Source organism: Neovison vison, chromosome 11 (assembly GCF_020171115.1).
Source record: "Neovison vison isolate M4711 chromosome 11, ASM_NN_V1, whole genome shotgun sequence".
In the NCBI taxonomy this organism is placed as follows: Eukaryota; Metazoa; Chordata; class Mammalia; order Carnivora; family Mustelidae; genus Neogale; species Neogale vison.
Window position 1 is genome coordinate 113203799 of NC_058101.1, and position 20533 is coordinate 113224331.

Sequence of the window (20533 nt, forward strand, 5' to 3'; positions counted from 1 at the left end):
GTCAGGGAAAAAAATACCCAAGATGCAATAGGAAAAAGGCAGAAAAGAAAGGAAAAAAAGGGAGAAGTCACCAAACTATTTTTCCAATTAAGTAACTTTTTCTTGAAAAACCTCTTATATAGGCAAATATAATGAATAAATCTATTAAGCTGCTTACACTATAATCACCGTGTCTTTGTTGAATTTTTTCTCTTGAACTGTACTGGAGCAATTTGGGGAAACGATATCTTCACTATCAGAAGACAAATCAATATACTGTATTCCTCTTTGATTCTTGAAATATGATATACTAGCTTTTCTTTCATTTTCTGTAGTTTCTGGAACACTAGAATCTTCTGCAAAAGAAAAAGAAGGAGAAAGGCATTTTCAGCAACTTGGAAATAAATCTGTTTTCGATAATTACAATCATGTGCTAAAAATCTCTAATTTGCTCACTGTTTCCATTCTAAAACCAAAAATTCCCACCAGTTTTTAAAGAAAAAATTAATAGTCAAACCAGGGCTGATATTAAATGATCTTCCACTTTAGAGGTTAATTTACTTTCAAACCCTAGTAGAAAATGTAAAAGAGAAGTTGTGGTCATTTTTTTCTCTCTGTGCTATTATCTCCTAGTACTCAATTCTGGCCTAAAAGAACATGGACACTACAGCCCAAAAAAAGACTTGTATTCCAATCCTTTCTCTTAGCCAAGCTAATCACTCTAAACCTTAATGTCCTCATGTGTAAAATAGAGATGTTAATCACAGAGCTCATGTGAACATAAAATCAGAAGACATATATTAAGCATTTAGTTCAGACACTGGAACATAGCCCATATTCAATACACATTACCTCTTACACAAATGTGAGTGTTGTGGGCTGAATTATACCCCTCCAAACTTCTTGAGTTTCAACCTCCAGGACCTTAGAATTTAACATATTTAGAGATAAGGTCTTCAAAGAGGAGACTGCTTTGGTGGAGGTCCTAATCCAGTATGAGTGATGTCATAAGAAGAGAGACAAAAGATGTGCGCATGAAGGGAAGGCCATGTGAAGACACAGTGAGAAGGTGGCCATCTGCAAGCTATGGAGGAAGTCCTCAGAAACAATCGATCCTGGGTTTCCAGCCTCCAGAAGTTAACAAAATAAAGGTGTGTTTAAGCCACCCACTACTGTGGCTTATGGCAGTCCTCACAAGCTAAAAATTTTGGCTCATTCAAAACAGGTGAATAAGATAATCTTACCAAGGTCTCTTCTCTTCAGTAGTGGAGTTCCAAAATTATTATCCCAGCAAAACCATTATTGTCCCTTACATACGTGAGAACGAAAAGATCACATTTAAGAAATTCGTATTAAAGTAGTCAATGCCTTGGTCTAATGAATGTATTTTAAGGAGCAATGACCAGGGGCATCTGGGTGGGTTAAACCCTCTGCCTTCCACTGGGGTCATGATCCCAGAGTCCTGGGATCGAGCCCCACATCGGGCTCTCTGCTCAGCAGGGAGCCTCCTTCTGCCCTCTCTCTTTGCCTCTCTGCCTACTTGTGATCTCTATCTGTCAAATAAATAAATAAAATCTTTAACAATAAATAAATAAAAAGCAATGACCAAATGAATCTTTAGTTCAAGGTGTCAGTGTAAAAAATTATCACTTCCATGAACTACTTTCTAAGTCAGAATCAAGTCCTCACGTGATGCACATTTTTAATCCTCACAATAATCCTGAGGGTACACATTATATGGTCAGTTTATAGATAAACTAGGTTTAGAGAAAGCAACTTGTCCAAAGTTATGTGGGATGGGGTGGGTAACGAATTTGAAATCCATGTGTAAAGGTCTAAATCCTCATACTCTAAAACTCTTAGACCATCCCCAATACCTGTCACAAAATGACAGCGATCACTATAATGAAGCCATATTTGTAATTAAGATTAACCATGGCCTACACAACTACTATTCACCTGGAGGGCACTAAAACTGTATTTCTTCCTACAAACAAGTCCTATCAGTACTACCTAAACACTACCAAAAAAAATAATAATAATAATCACATTTTTTCCAAAAGAAAATTTTATAATGTTGAGTGAAGAACCTGGATGAAGAACTCTGCACTGGAACAAATCACAGCTCTATTAACTGCCATAAACATGACAGTTTATTCTGGATAGTTATGTGAATAACAAGATTACAGTCCAACTCCTATAAAGTAAGTATGAAGGTAATATGGTTTTTGCTTTTACAAAGTGTTCCTGATACATCACAAAGCATACATAAAATTCAAAACTAGATGTTCACTGTAGCAAAAATCTCACCTAAAGCTACTGTGTATCAGTTAAACATGTTAACTAATGGCCTATTTTCTTATATTTTCAAAGGGCTAAGGCAAAATGATTTGGACTGTCTGCTTTTCTTCAAAGTCTCTTTATTCAAAATGAACAATAAACTTTTATTCTTATTTATTTATTTTTGAACAATAATCTTTTTAAAAAGTTAGCTACTTAAACGCCTAAATGCCTGGAGGAGTCCTAAAAGATGTGTTAATGAACATTAGGAGAACTAGAGTTTCTTGAACTTGATTACATATTCATCTTTGATTTTCTCTCCTTATTTTCCTCTTACTTTACACAGGTCATACAAAATATACAATGAAGACATACCAATTCTTAAAATGCATACTTAATATGCTTAGTTAATGAGACAGGAAAAAAAGAAGTTTGGCATACTCTCCATCATGTACTCAATTACTCAGAGCTTTTACTGGTAATATACACCATCAAAATATATACATTACATATACATATACTGTATGCATTTAATGTATTATTTAGTATATTATATATTGTGTTTTGTATTATATATCATACATATATTTTATATACATTATATGTGCCTATATATCTCTACCTAAAATATACCTTAAACATGTACACAACTATGAACCAAGTGACATCCCCATAGCCCAACTGGTAAGTGACTAACAGAGGAAGTAGTCTGACAATATGTAGGTTAAAGGAAGGTTATAATACAACAGCATTTCTCAAACTCAGAACCCTCTGCATTCTTAAAAAATGAACACCCTAAAAAGCTTTTGCTTATGTTGCTTATGTTGGCTATATCTATGATATCATTGTATTATAAAGCAGAAACTGAGAAACGTTATAAAACTGTTTACATAGTAACAAATATTTTTATGAAAACTACATCCTCTCATTCCATTCCTCTCCTCTGAATCTAATGAGAAGAGTGGCACTGTTTTATATTTGTAAAAATCTTTGGTTTAATATAAGACAGCTAAATTCTCCTGCTTCTGCAATTCATCTAATGTAATATACTGTTTTTGTTTAAGTTTATGAAGAAAATCATGCCTCACACAGTTATACAGTTAGGAAGAGTATTTTCCTAACTTTTTTTTACAATACTATGGATATTCTTCTTTGATACTAAACCCAAATTTGACAGGTGGTAGTTTTTTTTAAAGGTCAGTTGCAATGGGGAATCTGGAACCATATGAATGAACTTCTGCGTTCTATTACATTTAAACCCACTGGTCTATCTTGCACTTTAATGGACCTTTAAACCATGCATTATTTTGTAACATGGTGTGCACTGGTCATTTGAAAAATACTGGTTCACTTGCTGATTAATGTAGATCTTCCAAATGCTGACATATTTCACGGTATTTTATTTTAAAAATCAGACTTATTAATATCACCACTGATCTTGAAATATCCGAGACTGTCAAACTCACAGTCCAAAATCCGAACTTTCCTTTGAAAACAGGATAAATGCTGCCAAATATTTCCTTGGTATCACTGTCCATTTTTAAGAAAATGTCCACACCTAAGTCTGCTTAACTACAGTTTGTCAGTCATTCTTTTAAGTAAAAATGGTGTTTGGTGAAAAAATGCCAAGTTCAATTCAGAAAGGAAACCAACTGTTCAAATGCTTTCCCTTGAAATAACCACTGTACACACTTCAGTATACAACAAAGGCTGGTTCACATTTTGTTTCACAAGAATATTAAAAAGACACCTACTGCTTAGTTGAGATTTACCCAAATTAATAATTTTTACCGCCTTATTGAAAACATTCTTGGGGCGCCTGGCTGGCTCAGTGGGTTAAAGCTTCTGCCTTCGGCTCAGGTCGTGATCCCTGCGTCCTGGGATCGAGCCCCACATTGGGCTCTCTGCTCAGCTGGGAGCCTGCTTCCCCCCTCCCTCTCTGCCTGCCTCTCTGCCCACTTGTGATCTCTGTCAAGTAAATAAATAAAATCTTAAAAAAAAAAATAATTCTTAAGTGAAACTGACAGTGACTACTACAACAGTCTGGAGTCTTGGCTAAGACACTAGCAGTTTTTTTGTTTTTGTTTTTTTTTAAGATTTTATTTATTTATTTATTCGACAGAGTGAGTGAGTGAGTGAGAGAGAGAGAGAGAGACAGAGAGCAAGCACAAGCATGGGGTAAGTCAGGCAGAGAAGCAGGCTGCCTGCTAAGCAAGGAGCCTGATGTGGGGCTTGATCCAAGACAGTAGGATCAGATAGTGACCTGACCCGAAGGCAGCCGCTTATCTGACTGAGCCACCCAGGTGCCTGGTACCAGCAGTTTTACCTACCACTGCCTTTGTACCATCAACATAGTAAAAAGGGAAGTACTATCTTAGCATTATTATGAAAGTTGTTTATCTTTAGGGATCCTAAAGATTCACATACCACAGTTTGGAAACTAAGTAAGAGTTTATTTACATAAAAATAGCAACTTTCCAATATAGTCAATAATTTAGAATTAGAATAATGCTTAATGCTTAGATTTGCTTATATGGACTACTTCTGAAAGTAAGCAAAAGCAAAAATAGCTAAGAGGCAATGGCCGTAACGATGCAGTGATGGTTTCTGACCCAAGCCAAACAAGCACTTTGAAGCAGCAGCACAAAAAAGACAGGAAACAAAAAAATACAAATGAAAGAATGGTGAAACACTGAAACAGTCATGAAGACATCAGCTACTATTAAACTCTGACATTTGCTGACTGCCTTCTGCGCATAAGGCACTATACCAGGAGGTAGGGAATATTAAGTGCAACTTGCTCTAACGAAACAAGTAAGAGCTAAGTAGCTATGCACTCAAGTAACTGTTATGAAATATGATTTGTGCCATGAGAAAGGAATAAAAAAAATGCTACAGGAACAGGAGTGAAAACAGCCTATCTTTTCATACACAGATCATAAAGAAATCTATTGTATTTTAGAGATAGAAGATGAGTATTTTCTCATTACCAAAAGGTAATGGGAACCTACATCATTACCATATGCAAGAACACTCCAAGGTTCCAGGGAGTTTTTCCAAACTAAATTCCACACCAACGGTATACTCAAGAGAAGGCAATCTTACACCCCAAAATTTTTCCAGTGTGCTTGTACCCATTCTCATATCTAAGTCTACCATAAAACAAAAGAAGACTTTAAGTCTGACACTGGTTTCACCTTTCCAAAAGGTCCAAGATCAAGGGCCACTCAAAAACAAACAAAAAATCACTACTAGGAGATTGAATTCACACTAAAGTAGTCCAAATTAATTTGATAACCCATAAATAGAAGTTATCTTCCAAAGTAGAATGAAAAATACATAAACCTTTATATCTGTCCTGAAGACTTAGAAAACTGTGCCACTACTATCTTGTTGCCCTACATGGTTCAATTCTTCAACATGGCAACTAACTTTCAAGGCAATTCCTTTGAATACCAAGTAAAATACATAACTCATTTACCATTCTACTTTTTTTAATCTTTTTTTAAAAAGATTTTATTTATTTATTTGACAGACAGAGAGTACAAGTAGGCAGAGAAGCAGGCAGAGAGAGAGGAGGAAGCAGGCTCCCTGCTGACCCGAGATGGGCTCGATCCCAGGACCCTGGGATCATGACCTGAGCTGAAGGCAGAGGCTTTAACCCACTGAGCCACCCAGGCGCCCCTGATTTACCATTTTATAATGTAACCAAAATAATAGATGGTAAAATCTGAGCAGCCTTAATTTAAGTGTCATAATGAAAGATAAATACCATAAACATCTCCTAAAAGATAAATCAAACTATTTCTCTGATGCAAGCTCTAAAATAAAGACAAAATACATTAATAAACACAAGACTGAAGAGTAGTTTCTGACATCATTCTAAGACGAAATAAGAAAAGAAACATCTCAGGCATAAGCCAAAAGAAAAGATAAATGGGAAAAATGTAAAGAAATACACTGGACAAACAAAAGCATCTAACTTGAGAAACACTTTTTTTAATAAGAGAATTTAGATCTACAACAAAAACCATAACTAACATATATCTTAACTGCATACTATGATGAAAGACGTAAATGCTGCAGGATATATAAAACAAAAAGTCAAGAGACAAATATAAGCCTTTAACTCTCTTCTCCAAGCTCTTAATAGACTGCACAAAAATAAAACTTACAATAATGATTTCCAAACATTTTTGATTAGGATCCACTGTAAGAGACTCATTTTAGATTGTGACCCAAAACACGATTATTAAACATATATAACTGAAATAAAAGTTTCAGAGGCTATCGGTGATATCTGATAGAAAATATTTACTAAAAAACAGTTGCATGTAATTATTCAAGATCCAAGAAATTAACTTTGACTCAATATTTGTCATCTACAGTTTGGATAAAATTATATAAATAAAATTCATCTGTTATTTGGTATATAAGTAATCTATACTTAGATTATGTCACCTTTTCAAGTACTCTTAGTACTTTTGCAAAATTAATGGCAAATTAGGCCACAAGTAAAATTTAAGTAGATTAACCAAAACAAAAATACTGTAGACCACATTCTCCAGTTGTAAAAGAGTATAATTAGGAGCAAATGTTAATAAAAACACTGAAGCAAAATTTTAGCCACTTGGAAATTCAAGGAAAAAAAGCCATAGAAACCACTTCTTTGAACTTTCCAGTCAAAGAAGAAAAAAAAAAAAAAAAACCTTAAAACTACAAGAGTTAAAGTGATGGGTAAACAAATATAAAACTAAAAAAGTAGATTAATGGCCTGTAAGATGTAAATATACATGAGAATTTAGACTATATTGATGTCTGTACCATCCTTTCTTTAGTTTTTATAATATGAATTCTAGATGAGATTTAAGAGTAAAATAAAAATCAACACAAAACCTAACTCATATCCATTAGTTTGGCTATTAACACAAAACCTGACTCATATCCATTAGTTTGGCTACCAAAACAAACAAAAAAAAACAAAAAAGAAGGTAACAAGTGTTAGCAAGGATGTGGAGAAACTGGAACCCTCGTGCACTGCTTGCAGAAAAGTAAAATGGTTCAGGTATTAATGGAAAACATGTGACTTCTTATATGATCTATCAATTCCATTTCCAGGTATATACCCTAAGGAAGCGACAAGGTCCCAAAGAGGTATTTGTACACACATTTCATGGGAGTAACAGCCATAATAACCAAAAGGTAGAAGCAACCCAAGTATCCATCCACAGATGAATGGATAAACAAAATGCAGTATATACATACAACAGAATACTTTTAGCCTTAAAAAGGAAATTCTGATACATGCTACAACATGAATGAATCTTAAAGACCTTATGCAAAGGGAAACCCGTTACAGAGACAAATCCTGTATGACTCCACTTTTATGATGTACCTAGAGTTGTCAAATTCAGAGACAGAAAGTACAAGGGTGGTTACAGTTACTACAGGCTAGGGATAGGAGGGAAGTGTTTAATGGGTACAGTTTCATTTCTGCAAGATAAAAGGAGTTCTGAAGATCAACTGAACAATAATGTGAATGTACCTAACACTGTCATGATTTGTATACTTAATAGGATGGTAAATTTTATGTTATGTATATTTTACAATTAAAAATAAAATTAACATAGATGTGCTAGAATAAAATACACATGAAAATATTTATAATGTGATAGTAAGGAATGCCTGTCTGATCAAGACCTAAACCCTAGAAGCCATCAAAGAAATGAATGGAACAAACTGACCACATGAAATTGTGAAATTTCTCAGTGAAAAACAAGGAATAAAAAGAATAAAAAACTTACAAATCATTTATTACAAAAAAAGAAAATGGAACACAGAAAAAGTCCAGAAGACGAATACCTTTCCGAAAACACAATTAACCTTAAAGAATAAAAGTAAAGCAATTAAATTCCCTGGTAAAGATAAAAAAGGTTTGTAGTATTTTAGCCTAGTATGAAAAAGTAGACATCTAAAAACCAAGCTGTAGTCTGGCGCAAAGTGGTAAAACTATGTATGGTAACTTGGCAATTACTAAAATAGTACTAATATTCAATCTAATCTGACAATTCCATTTCCAAGAATTTTTCTTCAGATTGTACACAAGCTAAAAAAAATCTGTGGACCATCTATAGGTTGGTCACTATAGCCTTCTTTTGACAGCAAAAAGAAAAAAAAATGAAGAAAAAACCCAACCAACAGATGTACATTAAAGAAACTAGAAGAATTATATCTATATAAGACACTGTAGTCATTAAAAAAAAAAAAAAAGAGGTAAGCATAAGTAAATATTATACATATAATATAAATAAAAACAAAAACCTGGAATAGATTCAGGCAGGAAAAAAAATATGAATATAAACACCGAAAAGAAAGCCTATAGAATAGTATTATACAATACTGCATATTTTACATGTAACATTTTATTTTGAAGAAAATAGCTATACATGGAGAGTAAAAAGGTAGAGAAGGGAAAACACAGATAAAAGTATGCACTTCAGGGGTGCCTGGGTGGCTCAGTGGGTTAAACCTCCGTCTTTGGCTCAGGTCATCAGCTCAGGGTCCTGGGATCGACCCCACCTTGGGCTCTCTGCTCAGCAAGGAGCCTACTTCTCCCTCTCTCTCTACCTGCCTCTCTGCCTACTTGTGTTTTCTGTTTGTCAAATAATAAAAGCTTAAAAAAAAAAAAAAAGTATACCCTTCAAATGTACTGAAGATTTTTACTAAAGTGTAAGTACTCATTTTACTTTCTTCTATTAGAATTATTTAGCACTTAGCCTTCTACCAAGTACTGCTTGTCAACTAACACTCGCAGACATTAAAAAACCACAGTAACTATCCAAAGATATAGGGATGATTTGCATTTTGGCCACACACACCTAAAAAAAACCCCTGAGTATCACCCAATGGTTACAGAATCATGATGCTAAAATGATACATCTGGCTCCATTATTCAAAGGATCATACCCATTTTACTGCTTGCAGGGACTTCAGAGAACATCTAGGCAAAGGAAATGAAGTCCGAAAATGTTAATGTCTTACCTGAGATCTCACAACCTGTATGACAGAGCAGTGCTCTCTGGAAAGCTTTTTTTTTTTAAATTAACTGGAATACTCTTTCTGATTAATGGGAATAATTTTAAAATTTTCTTACTAACAACTGTTACTTTCCACATGACCACCACACTGAAATGGTGATCATTTTAGGATACTGAATGTATTTCACTAGGGAAAGAAATTAATCAAGAATTTACTAAAATTTTCCTCCATTCCAACCACAAAATAACTGATTAACCCATTAACTTTTATCAGTTTTTCTCCCCAGGTAAAATGTCTCTATTTCTTTGCAACATTAAATAGTCTAGCTGTGCATCTGTTCCCATGCCCTAGATAGCCTGTCTTCAGATACCTCCCCTCCCTTCATCCTTTCCCTTTCCACTGGCTTCTTCCACTGGGCCAAAAATATGCTGAGTTTCCAATACTCCTGAAACATCTTTTGACACTACTGTACTATCAAGCTGTTTTTCTCTTTTCCTTCTTTAAAGACTAGCCTTCACTTCCCCACCTTTCTACTGAAACTGTCTGTTAAAGGTCAACAATAACATTTAATTTCCAAGGAAAGTGGTCTCTCAGTCCACATTCAAGTTGACTTGTCTATAGTATCTGATAGTGTTCACTATACACGAAATTAGAAACTTGTCTTTCTTTAGCTTTCAGAGTACTATCATTTTCTATGACTATTCAAGTTACCCTTTATTGTCTTCATTTGTTCACCACTAAATGTTGAAATTTTTCTCTATATGCCTTGCCTGGGGCTATTTTTTGTTAACTGCCACAATAATGACTCTTCCAAAGTCGATTTGGAAGGCTCCAACCATCTTTAAGCTACAAACCTAATGTTCAATCCTCCACTAGACCTCATTTCTGAAACAGGTGACTTGAACTCAACACGTTTAAGTATCTTTCTCCAAAATGCACTGCCTAATTCAGTTAATAGTGCCCATCACCCAGCTGTCTAAGCAAGAAATAACCCTCTACATTTAACTGATCACCAAATACCATCAAATACTGAAATATAAAACTTCAGTAAAGAGCCTCCTTTATCCTACTATCATTTTCCTACATTTATGCTTCAATTAATTCATCAGCTTCATCAACGGTCTTCCCATGCTGAAATGCTCTCTGGTGTATACCCAAAAAAGTCCGTCCTTCTTGGCATAGCATATAAAGGCCCCTTACAACCCAGCAGTTTACACGTCTATCTTCCCAGTTTCATCTATACCTCCCTAAACCGCCTCTTACACAGATAACCTCCCTTCTCACAGACCTATCACTCTCCTAAACAATGTATATTTTCTTCACCTGTGCACAAAAAAAGCACTGATTCACTGCTTAGGGTTCACTCAAAGTTACCTCTCTGTGACTTTTCCTGATCCTCTCCAGGAAAAGATAATCATTTCTGAGTTAGATTGTGATTCTACACTTCTTAATATTTTCCCAAGTTATTACACTGTACTACTTTACTATATATACTTAATATATATATATAAGTATATATACTTCCTCCTGGTGTTCCTTGAGGATCAAGCTTTGGTTTTATTTTTACTCTTTATGCGTAAAACATAGTAAGTTCTCTCCTCTCTCACTCATGTATCTTTATTTTATTCCCTTGAAACCCACAGTGCTCTCAAAAAGGCCAAAAGAAAAAAATGTGTAAGCAAGCAATAACCATTAATAATGTGACACCATGAGGGCAAAATAAACACAGGAGGGAGAGGTGCCCACAAGTTAAGTGTATGCCCTCATATCCAAAGGCTGGGTGAAGGAAGATTATTCTGCATCAAAAACAGTTTCAAGTTAGCATGGGTGAAGAAGCCTGATGGCTATGGGGCTGTTTCAAGATCATAAAGAGGAAGGATACTTCTAAAAATTTGTACAAAGTATTAGTATTGCCCACTTATCACCCAATACTCACTCCTTCAATACATATTTACTAAGAGCTTACTATGCACCAGTCATTGCTCTAAGCAAAGGTGAATAGGAAAAAGTCTCTGTTCACATGCATCTTATATTTTAATAAGGGAGACACAAATATATAGAATTATATTAGGTAGAAATAAATACTACACAGAAAAACACAGAAGAGTAAAGCTGAGGGCAGAGGGAGGGGTGTTGCTATTTCAGAGAGTGTGATCAGGGGAAGGGCTTCTAAAGACAGTAAATACATCACTAAGCCCAGAGTCATATGCACTTAGCAGGCATGGTCTTGGACGAAGAGCAAAGAGGAAGAAGAAAAGACTGCACTATCCTTTGCATATTTAAGAAAAGGTATGGCTGTGGCACAGTAACTGAGAGACAGTGGTAGGAAATAAAATCTTAATTCATATTGCTAAAATTAAAAGAGCTAGCTAAAAATGTCATGATAGGTAAATTTTACAATTTCCACTCTATTTAATAGGTGATTTAGACCTGATTTAGACCTAACACTCTATTGGAAATAAGCAAATAAAGCATTACACACAACAGCAAAATAAGAAGTTAGCATATGACGATAAAGGAAATAAGGTCAAAAACTATATCCCACCAATGATTCCCTAATCTCTAGTCAGGAGCCTAAACCAGCTTCAGTATTTCATCCTGTATACAGGCTCAAGCTCCAACACTCAATTGAGAATTCCCCACCTCTATGTTAAGTTGCTTTAGGTCTCGTCCAACATGCTAAACTGGGGACAGGACATTTTTTATTTGAATTTTTAAAGGCATGCCCAATGGGTTAGAATGGGTTAGAATGGGTACTTTACACCTATCCTGATGTACAAAACTACCATTTTCTTAATTAGATTTTTTTAAGATTTTATTTATTTGACAGAGAAAAAGAGTGAGAGTGCACATACACACGCACAAGCAGGGGTAGTGGGAGAGGGAGAAGCAGGCTTCCTGCTGAGCGGGGAACCCAACGTGGGAATAGATCCCAGGACCCTGGGATCATGACCTAAGCAGAAGGCTGATCTTTAACCGACTGAGCCACCAGGTGACCCTGAACTTAATTTCTTATTTATCTCATTCTTCCCATAGATTTGGTTCTAAAACTTTGCCCTTTCTTTCTTTGAAATCTCTCATCTGTCTTTCTTCTCTACTCCTACTGTTATTTCTACTTCCCAAAATGAATTATCTCCCTTCAAAACTTACCTTCTAACAAAGTACAGTACTCAGGACTGCTAAACTGATTTTTTTTTTAACAAAACAACTTCTTATCATTTTACCCTTCTATCTGTGAAGGCTTTAATGGATCTCTTGTAATCACAATGTAAAACCAAAACCTAGCCTTTGTTTTCAAGATTCTCTCAATTTTACAATACCAACTACAATCATCTTTTCTTAGAGCTCTCTATCCTAGTAGGATGAATTCTTACCATTTCCAGAACAAACTTAATTTTCGTATTTCCCAATGCTATTAAGACTAATCATGTGAGTCCTAAAGGTAAACCTCAGTTTATAAGAGAAATTTACACATGCGGAAAAAAGAAAAAATCACAATAAAGATGAATGAAATCTCCTTAAACGGGGAAAAAAAGTACAGCAGCATCTTCTGATTAGAAGAGACAATTAAGAATTTCACATTTATAATGATAAATAAAATATTCCACTTTGTTCCAGTTTACAAAGTGCTTTTTATCCTAAAGAGGAAAAAATGTTAATCTTAGATTTTAAGTAATTTGTCCAATATCCCATTTAACTGAAATGAAGCAGTAGAGAGTCCTAAGGATTCAAAATCTCATGCCTACATGCTGGCCTTCCCAGCCCTCTCTAACTACACAAGACACAGATTCATATATTTATTATTAGAATACTAAAGTACCTAGATATCTACACATTAACTACAGCATGTTATACAAAGTAAACACCTATTGAAAGAATGAACAAAGAGACAGCACTCCTAAGCTTCAGTGGTTCCCCACAGAATTTGGATGAACTTAGAACCTTTTATACACAAAGCCTTTCAAAATTATGACTCCCCATTACCACACAATTCAACCTACCAAATCATTCCAGCATGTTTTAGTTACACCCAAAGATTTTAAAATGTCATTCAAATGATAATGTGTAGGGAGTCTGCCATCACTGGTACAATTAAACAGAAGACTAGCAAATAAAATAAGACACCAACAATAACAGCATACTTATTACTAATCTTGTCAGGGCCACATCAGCATAAAAGCTATTTGGGAAATATTGAGTTTTGCATTAAAAAAGGTATCACTAAAATAAACATTAAAAGAAAACTTCTAATATTTCTTCCACCCTTCATAAGAAACTGCACAGTGTAAACAATTAAAAGTTTATGCTCAGAAACTAGACTGACTGGATTTGAGTTCCAGGTTTATCAAATTCCTAACAACTTAACCTCTCTGGGTTTCATTTCTGCAAAATGTGGGTATCATCTTGTAGGCCTGCCGTAGAAATCAGATAAGAGAATGTGAAACACAGCACAGTGCCTAAAACATAACAGTTCAAATATGTCCTGTTCATTGTTCAAAGAACACAGACTAAGATGGAAATGCTTATTTTTGGCTTCCTCTCAAATCCCATTGTCTGGGACAACCTGCTGAAGAGGTTAGAAATGGTTCTTTCACCTTGAAGAATACCAATTACTCATTTGCACCCTGGGGATCTCCAGGATGTCAAATAGTGGCAAAATCTGAATGGGATCTGCTCTTCATTGGTCCAGAGGCTGTCTTCAAGCACCCTGAGTCTAAGTCTGGTTCATAGTAAGTGAGCTGTGTTTCTTGGAAAAATACTGAGATATAAGTACCTGGCCAAATAACAGACTCAAAGTCTACATCACGAGTCTGAATCACCTAGTTTCTCTTCCAGAAGCAACTACTCTGACCTAAGGATGACCTAAATTCAGATACCAACTTCCATCACTGGGTCATATTCCAAAGAACTTCATATAAAACTGAAGAAGCCCATAGATGTTCAGTTCATGGCAGGTATATGGTGCCTCTAGCAGCAAAGCGGTATTTTAAAGGGCAAGGTAGAGGACAATGTATTATTATGTATTACATCAAGAATATTAGAATTTCTTTCTCTCAAAAAATACCTCTTGATGCTACATCATTTTGCAACATTGTAACTCACCTGTTTTTTCAGTTATATCTGAATCAGGTGTGCCTGCCCTGCTAACTTCCCCTTCAGCATTCTCCTCTTCAGCACTAAGAGAAATTGGTGAAGAAGGGCCAGGCTGGGTGGGTTGAGGGGTTGCTTCGGGCACTTCCTCAATCTTACTCCTTTTCTCAAAGCGAAAACGGTCCAAGTTGAAAAGATTCATATTGGCAGAAACCACCACCCTGTGGAATTAAGAGCTTTAAATGAACTATCTGCAGGAAGAAAATAAAAAGAGAAAAAGAGGCCATGAAAACAATATAAAATACAAAGCCTTAGCAGTTCATTCCCAAGGCAATTAAGAGCACGAAAACATGGCACTGGATGACTATGATGGCTGCGCCTCATTGTTAGGCCACAATAATCAGAAGGTGGACAGGAGTATCTTTTTAAAAATTTCCATTGCTCTTTCTACTCCTCTTCGTCTCCCCCCTCCCCGCCCCGCCCCTCCTTCCTCAAACCACACGCTGACCCTCGTGCAACCTCCTCTTACCCCAGCACGCGCAGGCACGTTCCCCACTCTAACCCCCCTGCGGGCCGCGCGCCCGCCCACAGTGAGAGGCTCCCTGCACTACGGTGCTCCCTGCCTCGAGAAAGGACGTGCCAGGGCCCGCGCCTCGATACTGCGGGGACACAAAGGGGCCAAAGAAGGGGAGCGGCGGAGGCCGTGCTGGCGGGCACCCGCCCGGAAGTTGACGCGGCGCGATCCCAGCTGAGAGGAAGCTGATAGGATCAAGAAAACATAGGGAGGGTTCAGAGGTGGGGAGTGTGCTGCGGCATCACTTTTTTAATGCTCCCTCGCTCGCCCTCTTTCTTTCTTTAGTACTTACAGTCTTGCAGGCTCGATGCGATGTAACAAAGGTTGAAAGAAAAAATAATTCCTGGCGGGGGGGGGCGACGGTAGCCGGGCCGGGACCTTCCAAAACGGAGAGCCCGAACGAGCGCGCGGTGATGACGCAACACGCAGCTTAGGCTTTTTTTCTTTTCCAGCGACGCGCGAGCGGAAGATGTCTAGGCGCGCGCTGTTGCCATGGTAACTCGTACCCGCCTCTACGCCTGGGAAGCGCGCTTATGGCCTTTTTCTCCAGGTTAGCAAGAGTTGTTAAACAGAACAATGATAAATTGCACAATAGCAATAACATAATAATAAATAATACGACATTTGATATAATGTATAATATTTTGTATAATGTATGCATAGTATGATGGCAATAGTGTGCTAGACGTTTTACATAAATAATCTCAACCCTTACAAGAAGCCTTTTTTACGTAACAAGAAAACTGAGGCCTGCAAATGTTAAACAGTAAGAAGTAAAAACCCGGTGTGTTGTGCTTCAGAGCATATGAACTGCCTCCCCACTGTTGACTGGATTATTCTCAGAGTGGAATAGGACAATTCACCTATCTTGACGAAAATACTACCTTAAGGATATTTACCCTTTTTGTTCTAACATTAGGCTGTACAGGCAGTTTTCTGTTTTAATTTGATCCTCTGGTTGGCATTTCCCTTAAAGAGAAATTACTACAAATCATTATTCTACCAAAAAATACTGGTCATTGTAACTTAAATTGGCATTCTATTTTATAAATCAGTGTTTTGAACTGTATAATTATAACATGAACCCACAGTTTTATCAAATGTGGGTACACTTACACAATTAAGTATAAGTGTAAGACCCATAAATTCAGGATCAAAGCCTGAACAAGTGTGATTTCATTATATCTACTTTTTAAAAAAAATTTATTTATTTATTTGGCAGAGAGAGATCACAAGTAGGCAGAGAGGCAGGTGGTGGGGGGGTTGCGGGGGGCAGGGGGTGAGCAGAGAGCCCGATGTGGGGGGGCTCCATCCCAGGACCCTGGGATTATGACCTGAGCGGAAGACAGAGGCTTATTTTTTTTTTTTTAAGATTTTATTTATTTATTTGACAGAGAGAAATCACAAGTAGATGGAGAGGCAGGCAGAGAGAGAGAGAGGAAGGGAAGTAGGCTCCCCACCGAGCAGAGAGCCCAATGTGGGACCCGATCCCAGGACCCTGAGATCATGACCTGAGCCGAAGGCAGCGGCCTAACCCACTGAGCCACCCAGGCGCCCCAAGACAGAGGCTTATAACCCACTGAGCCACCCAGGTGCCCGCCCCTTTTTATACCTATTTTTGATAGCCCATGAAATTTACCAGCTTTATGCCTCCAGTTATACTGATGGTATCAAAGGGTATGTCAATTTATACATAGTAAATTATTGTTGGTGATAAAGAATATTTGCTCTCAGATCTACTTGTTGCAGCTTTAAAATATACAATACTGTATTAAATGTAGTCACCATTCACTACATGTAATTTTTTTTAAAAAGATTTTGCTTATTTGCCAGAGAGAGAGAGAGAGAGTACACACAAGCAGGCAGAGAGGCAGGCAGTGGCAGCGAGAGAAGCAGGCTCCCTGCCGAGCAAGGAGCCCTATGCAGGACTCAATCCCAGGACCCTGGGATCATGACCTGAGCCGAAGGCAGCGGCTCAACCAACTGAGCCACCCAGGCGTCCCTCACTACATGTAATTTTAAAAAAAGAATATTTGCTTTATATTCAGACAGATCTAACGTTGCAAATGGATTCCACTAGCTCAATGACTGTGGACAAATTATATTTAACATCTTTAAGCCTTAACTTCCTCATCTTTTAAATGTGGTTGATGATACCATTGACCTCTTAAGGCAATTTTCTGCAACACAGTATTAACCCCTTGACATTTGTACAGTTGGAGAAAGTGAAAATCGAGACCCAAACATCATATGCCTGAATATTTAAACATAAACACAGTTAAAAAATGTAAAAATAAATTTTGTTTTATTGTCCTATTTTTGAAAATGACCTGGAAAGCCAGGTTCAATTTAGAATTCTTGTGTTGGACAGAATGGATAATTGAAGGAGAACTGGTTGGCGCGTGTATCCTGCCTTCCCTGTATCATGTCATCTCACTCAGTTTGATACCATGAGTGTTGTGCTCATGCATATGGACACCCAGCTCAAATGCCCAACTATGACTCCACCTAGGGTTCCTATATTGCTAAAAATTTTTTTAAAAAGAGGCTATTTTGTTAAATTTGGATTTTATATAAACAATACCTTTTAGAGTGAGTATGTACCATGTGATATTTGGAACTTGCTTGTACTAAGAACTTACTTGTCCATTTGAAATACAAATTTAATAAGGTATAATGTATTTTACTTGGCAAGCCTACTCCCACACCACTGCTAAGGCACCTCTTAGGGCTGGGAGCTTTTTTACTATGTGTTTGGTCTAAGGATTTAGATACTAGAAGCACTGTTGGCCCTTAGCACGGAGGACCTGGGGAAAGGTCACTCCTTGATTTTTTGGAGCTGTGTGAGCAGAGATTTTAAAGACCAGCTGCTACTCAAAAGCATTGTCTGAAATTGAAGATATAGGTTCTGAGTGAACCTGTCTTTTTGGCCCCACAGATTCCTTGCTCTTAAGGGTTCAGTATAGCAGGAAAAGGGCCAAATTGTGTTCTGTAAAGCAATACATGCAGTACAAGCACCGCTCTTGCCCAGTTCCAAGGGTAGGATGTCTGTAGCATTCACTGACCTGGGAGAATTAGAATTTTCCATGAGTGGGATTTTGCTTGATTGTGGATCAAAAGGTTAAGAGAAGGTATAGCGAAGTACACAGACTGCCATTACAAAGTACTGCAGATTGGATAGCTTACAAAACAGAAATTTAATTTTCTCATGGCTTTGAAGGCTGGAAGTCTGATATCGAGGTCTTGGTAGGGTTGGTTTCTGAGGACCACGAGGGAAGAATCTGCTTCATGCCTCTCACATTGGCCATCTTCTCCCTGTGTCTTTACGTAATCTTCCCTCTATACTTGTGAATAAATTTCACAATTTAAAAGACCACATTTTAATTTAACTACATTTCTGAAGGTCCTGTTTCTAAGTGTAGTCACATTCTGAGATACTGGGCGATAGGACTTCAGCATATGAATTTGGGGGAACACTATTCAGCACATAACAGGGGGCAAAAGGGTGGAAGGATTCTTTTTTTTTTTTTAAATATTTTATTTATTTATTTGACAGAGATCACAAGTAGGCAGAGAAGCAGGGAGAGAGAGGAGGAAGCAGGTTCCCCGCTGAGCAGAGAGCCTGATGCGTGGCTCAATTCCAGAACCCTGGGATCATGACCTGAGCTGAAGGCAGAGGCGATAGCCTACTGAGCCACCCAGGTGCCCCGGGTAGAAGGATTCTTGATATGAATGTCAAATCTTCTGGGATGATAGCAGGAATTGGGGTTAAAAATTAGTCCTCTGATTTTTCTTCCCTCTGACCATAAATATGATCATTTTCCAAAATTCAGTCCTTGGTGTCCTGCTTATCTCATTCTCCTCTTGCCCAGAGTGCACTGATTATAGTAGTGACTAAATATATTTGTGAAATCTTATTCTCAACTATAGACTTAAAAAGCTTAATCTTACTGCTTGTAAGTTATAACTCAATGAACCTAACATTTTTTTTAAAAGTGACTAAAAACACTTAATTGTTGATAAAAGGAAGAAAGTTTCAAAACCACCTCTCCCCCTAGAATGAAGAGGTGAACCAATGAGATTTAAGGAGATGATAAATATAGGATTCAGAGGACTGAGACGCAAACTTTGATGAATTAATATCAAAGAACAGAATACACACAAAATGAGCAGAATAAATAATGAAAATATAAGGTAGAAAATTTCTTGAGCTCTCATTAGTCTGCAATTGAAAATGCTCATGGTATTCAAGACAAAAACAATTAAGGAAAGTAGACACTAAAAATGTCCTAAAGAATGTTTTTTAATTTCAAGAATTTAAAAAAATGTATAGCAATTTTTTTTTCAGAAAAAACAGCCTACAAAAAGACAAAAAAAAATAAAAATCAGTCAAATAGTTGCTTAAGAGGGATGCCTGGGTGGCTCAGTTGGTTAAGCATCTGTCTTCAGCTCAGGTCGTGATTCCAGGGTCATAGAATCAAGCCCCACCTTGGGCTCCCTACTTGGTAGGGCACCTGCTTCTCCCTCTTCCTCTTCTGCTCAACGTGCTTGTGCTTATTCTCTTTCTGTCAAATAAATAAAATCTTAAAAAAAAAAACCAAAAAACTTGTTCAATTAACTAAATACCAGAAGGTAATGATGAAACAACTACAAAGATCTAGAGGGAAAAGATTGTAACTCAGTCATTTTTTAGATCGTGTATACATTATTCATTATGGATAAAAAAAATGCAAACTTTTAATTCCTTGAAATACATCTTTGTTAAACTGTTCCTGAAAACATAAATTTGGGTGACAGGGTCAAGAATGCAGAATTCATGGTATAGAAGTATTCTATTGAAACTAAATAATGTTAGGACTTAATAATTATAAATATGGTATATTCATCAACATTTCATTGCATAACAACCACAAAATTTTAGTTGTATAAAACAATAATGTTGATCAGCTGGGGTGGTTCAACTTTGGACTACAATGCATGTCTGCAAATAGTACATGCTCAATAAATATGTGTTGATGTAATGGATGATATTAATAACTACATAAGATGCCTAAGCATACAGATAACCACATATAAATTTTAAAATAAGCTGATTATCTTCAAAATATTAAATCATGGAAGAACAACATGAACCAAAATATTTTTAAAATATGTTTTATTTGTTTTATTTTATTTTTTATTTTTTTAAAGATTTTATTTATTTATTTGACAGACAGAGATCACAAGTAGGCAGAGAGGAGGCAGAGAGAAAGGGGGAAGCAGGCTCCCTGCTGAGCAGAGAGCCTGATGCGGGGCTTGATCCCAGGACCCTGGGATCATGACCTGAGCCGAAGGCGGAGGCTTTAACCCACTGAGCCACCCAGGAACCCCTGTTGTTTTTTTTTAATGTAAGCTCTACACCCAATCTCGGGCTTGAAATCACAAGATCAAGAGTTGCAGGTTCCACCAACTAAGTCATCCAGGCACCCCTTGAATTAGAATTAACAACAACAACCACAAAAACAACTCGGGAAAGAGATGATACCACTCAAGAAGGGAAGAAAAGTAAAAGAAAAAAATATTTCAGAGATG

At 36.8% G+C, this 20533-nt stretch overlaps 1 protein-coding gene across 6 annotated transcripts in view; it reads right to left on the bottom strand.

Moving 5' to 3' along the window:
* The window catches only part of SMARCAD1 (SWI/SNF-related, matrix-associated actin-dependent regulator of chromatin, subfamily a, containing DEAD/H box 1), a 75947-nt gene extending 60621 nt beyond the window's left edge, over positions 1–15326 (bottom strand). For 2 of the 6 annotated variants that reach the window (XM_044224475.1, XM_044224470.1), the window contains exons 1-3: positions 15255–15326; positions 14401–14639; positions 158–335 (exon numbers count right to left, since the gene is read on the bottom strand). In XM_044224475.1, the coding sequence (XP_044080410.1) occupies positions 158–335; positions 14401–14590 (368 nt within the window). In that variant the 5' untranslated portion in view covers positions 14591–14639; positions 15255–15326. Of the gene's footprint in view, positions 1–157; positions 336–14400; positions 14640–14917; positions 15113–15254 lie in introns of those variants that run through there. The other 4 variants (XM_044224474.1, XM_044224477.1, XM_044224476.1 and 1 more) reach the window with 4 other exon arrangements.
* Positions 15327–20533: the final 5207 nt, after the last annotated feature.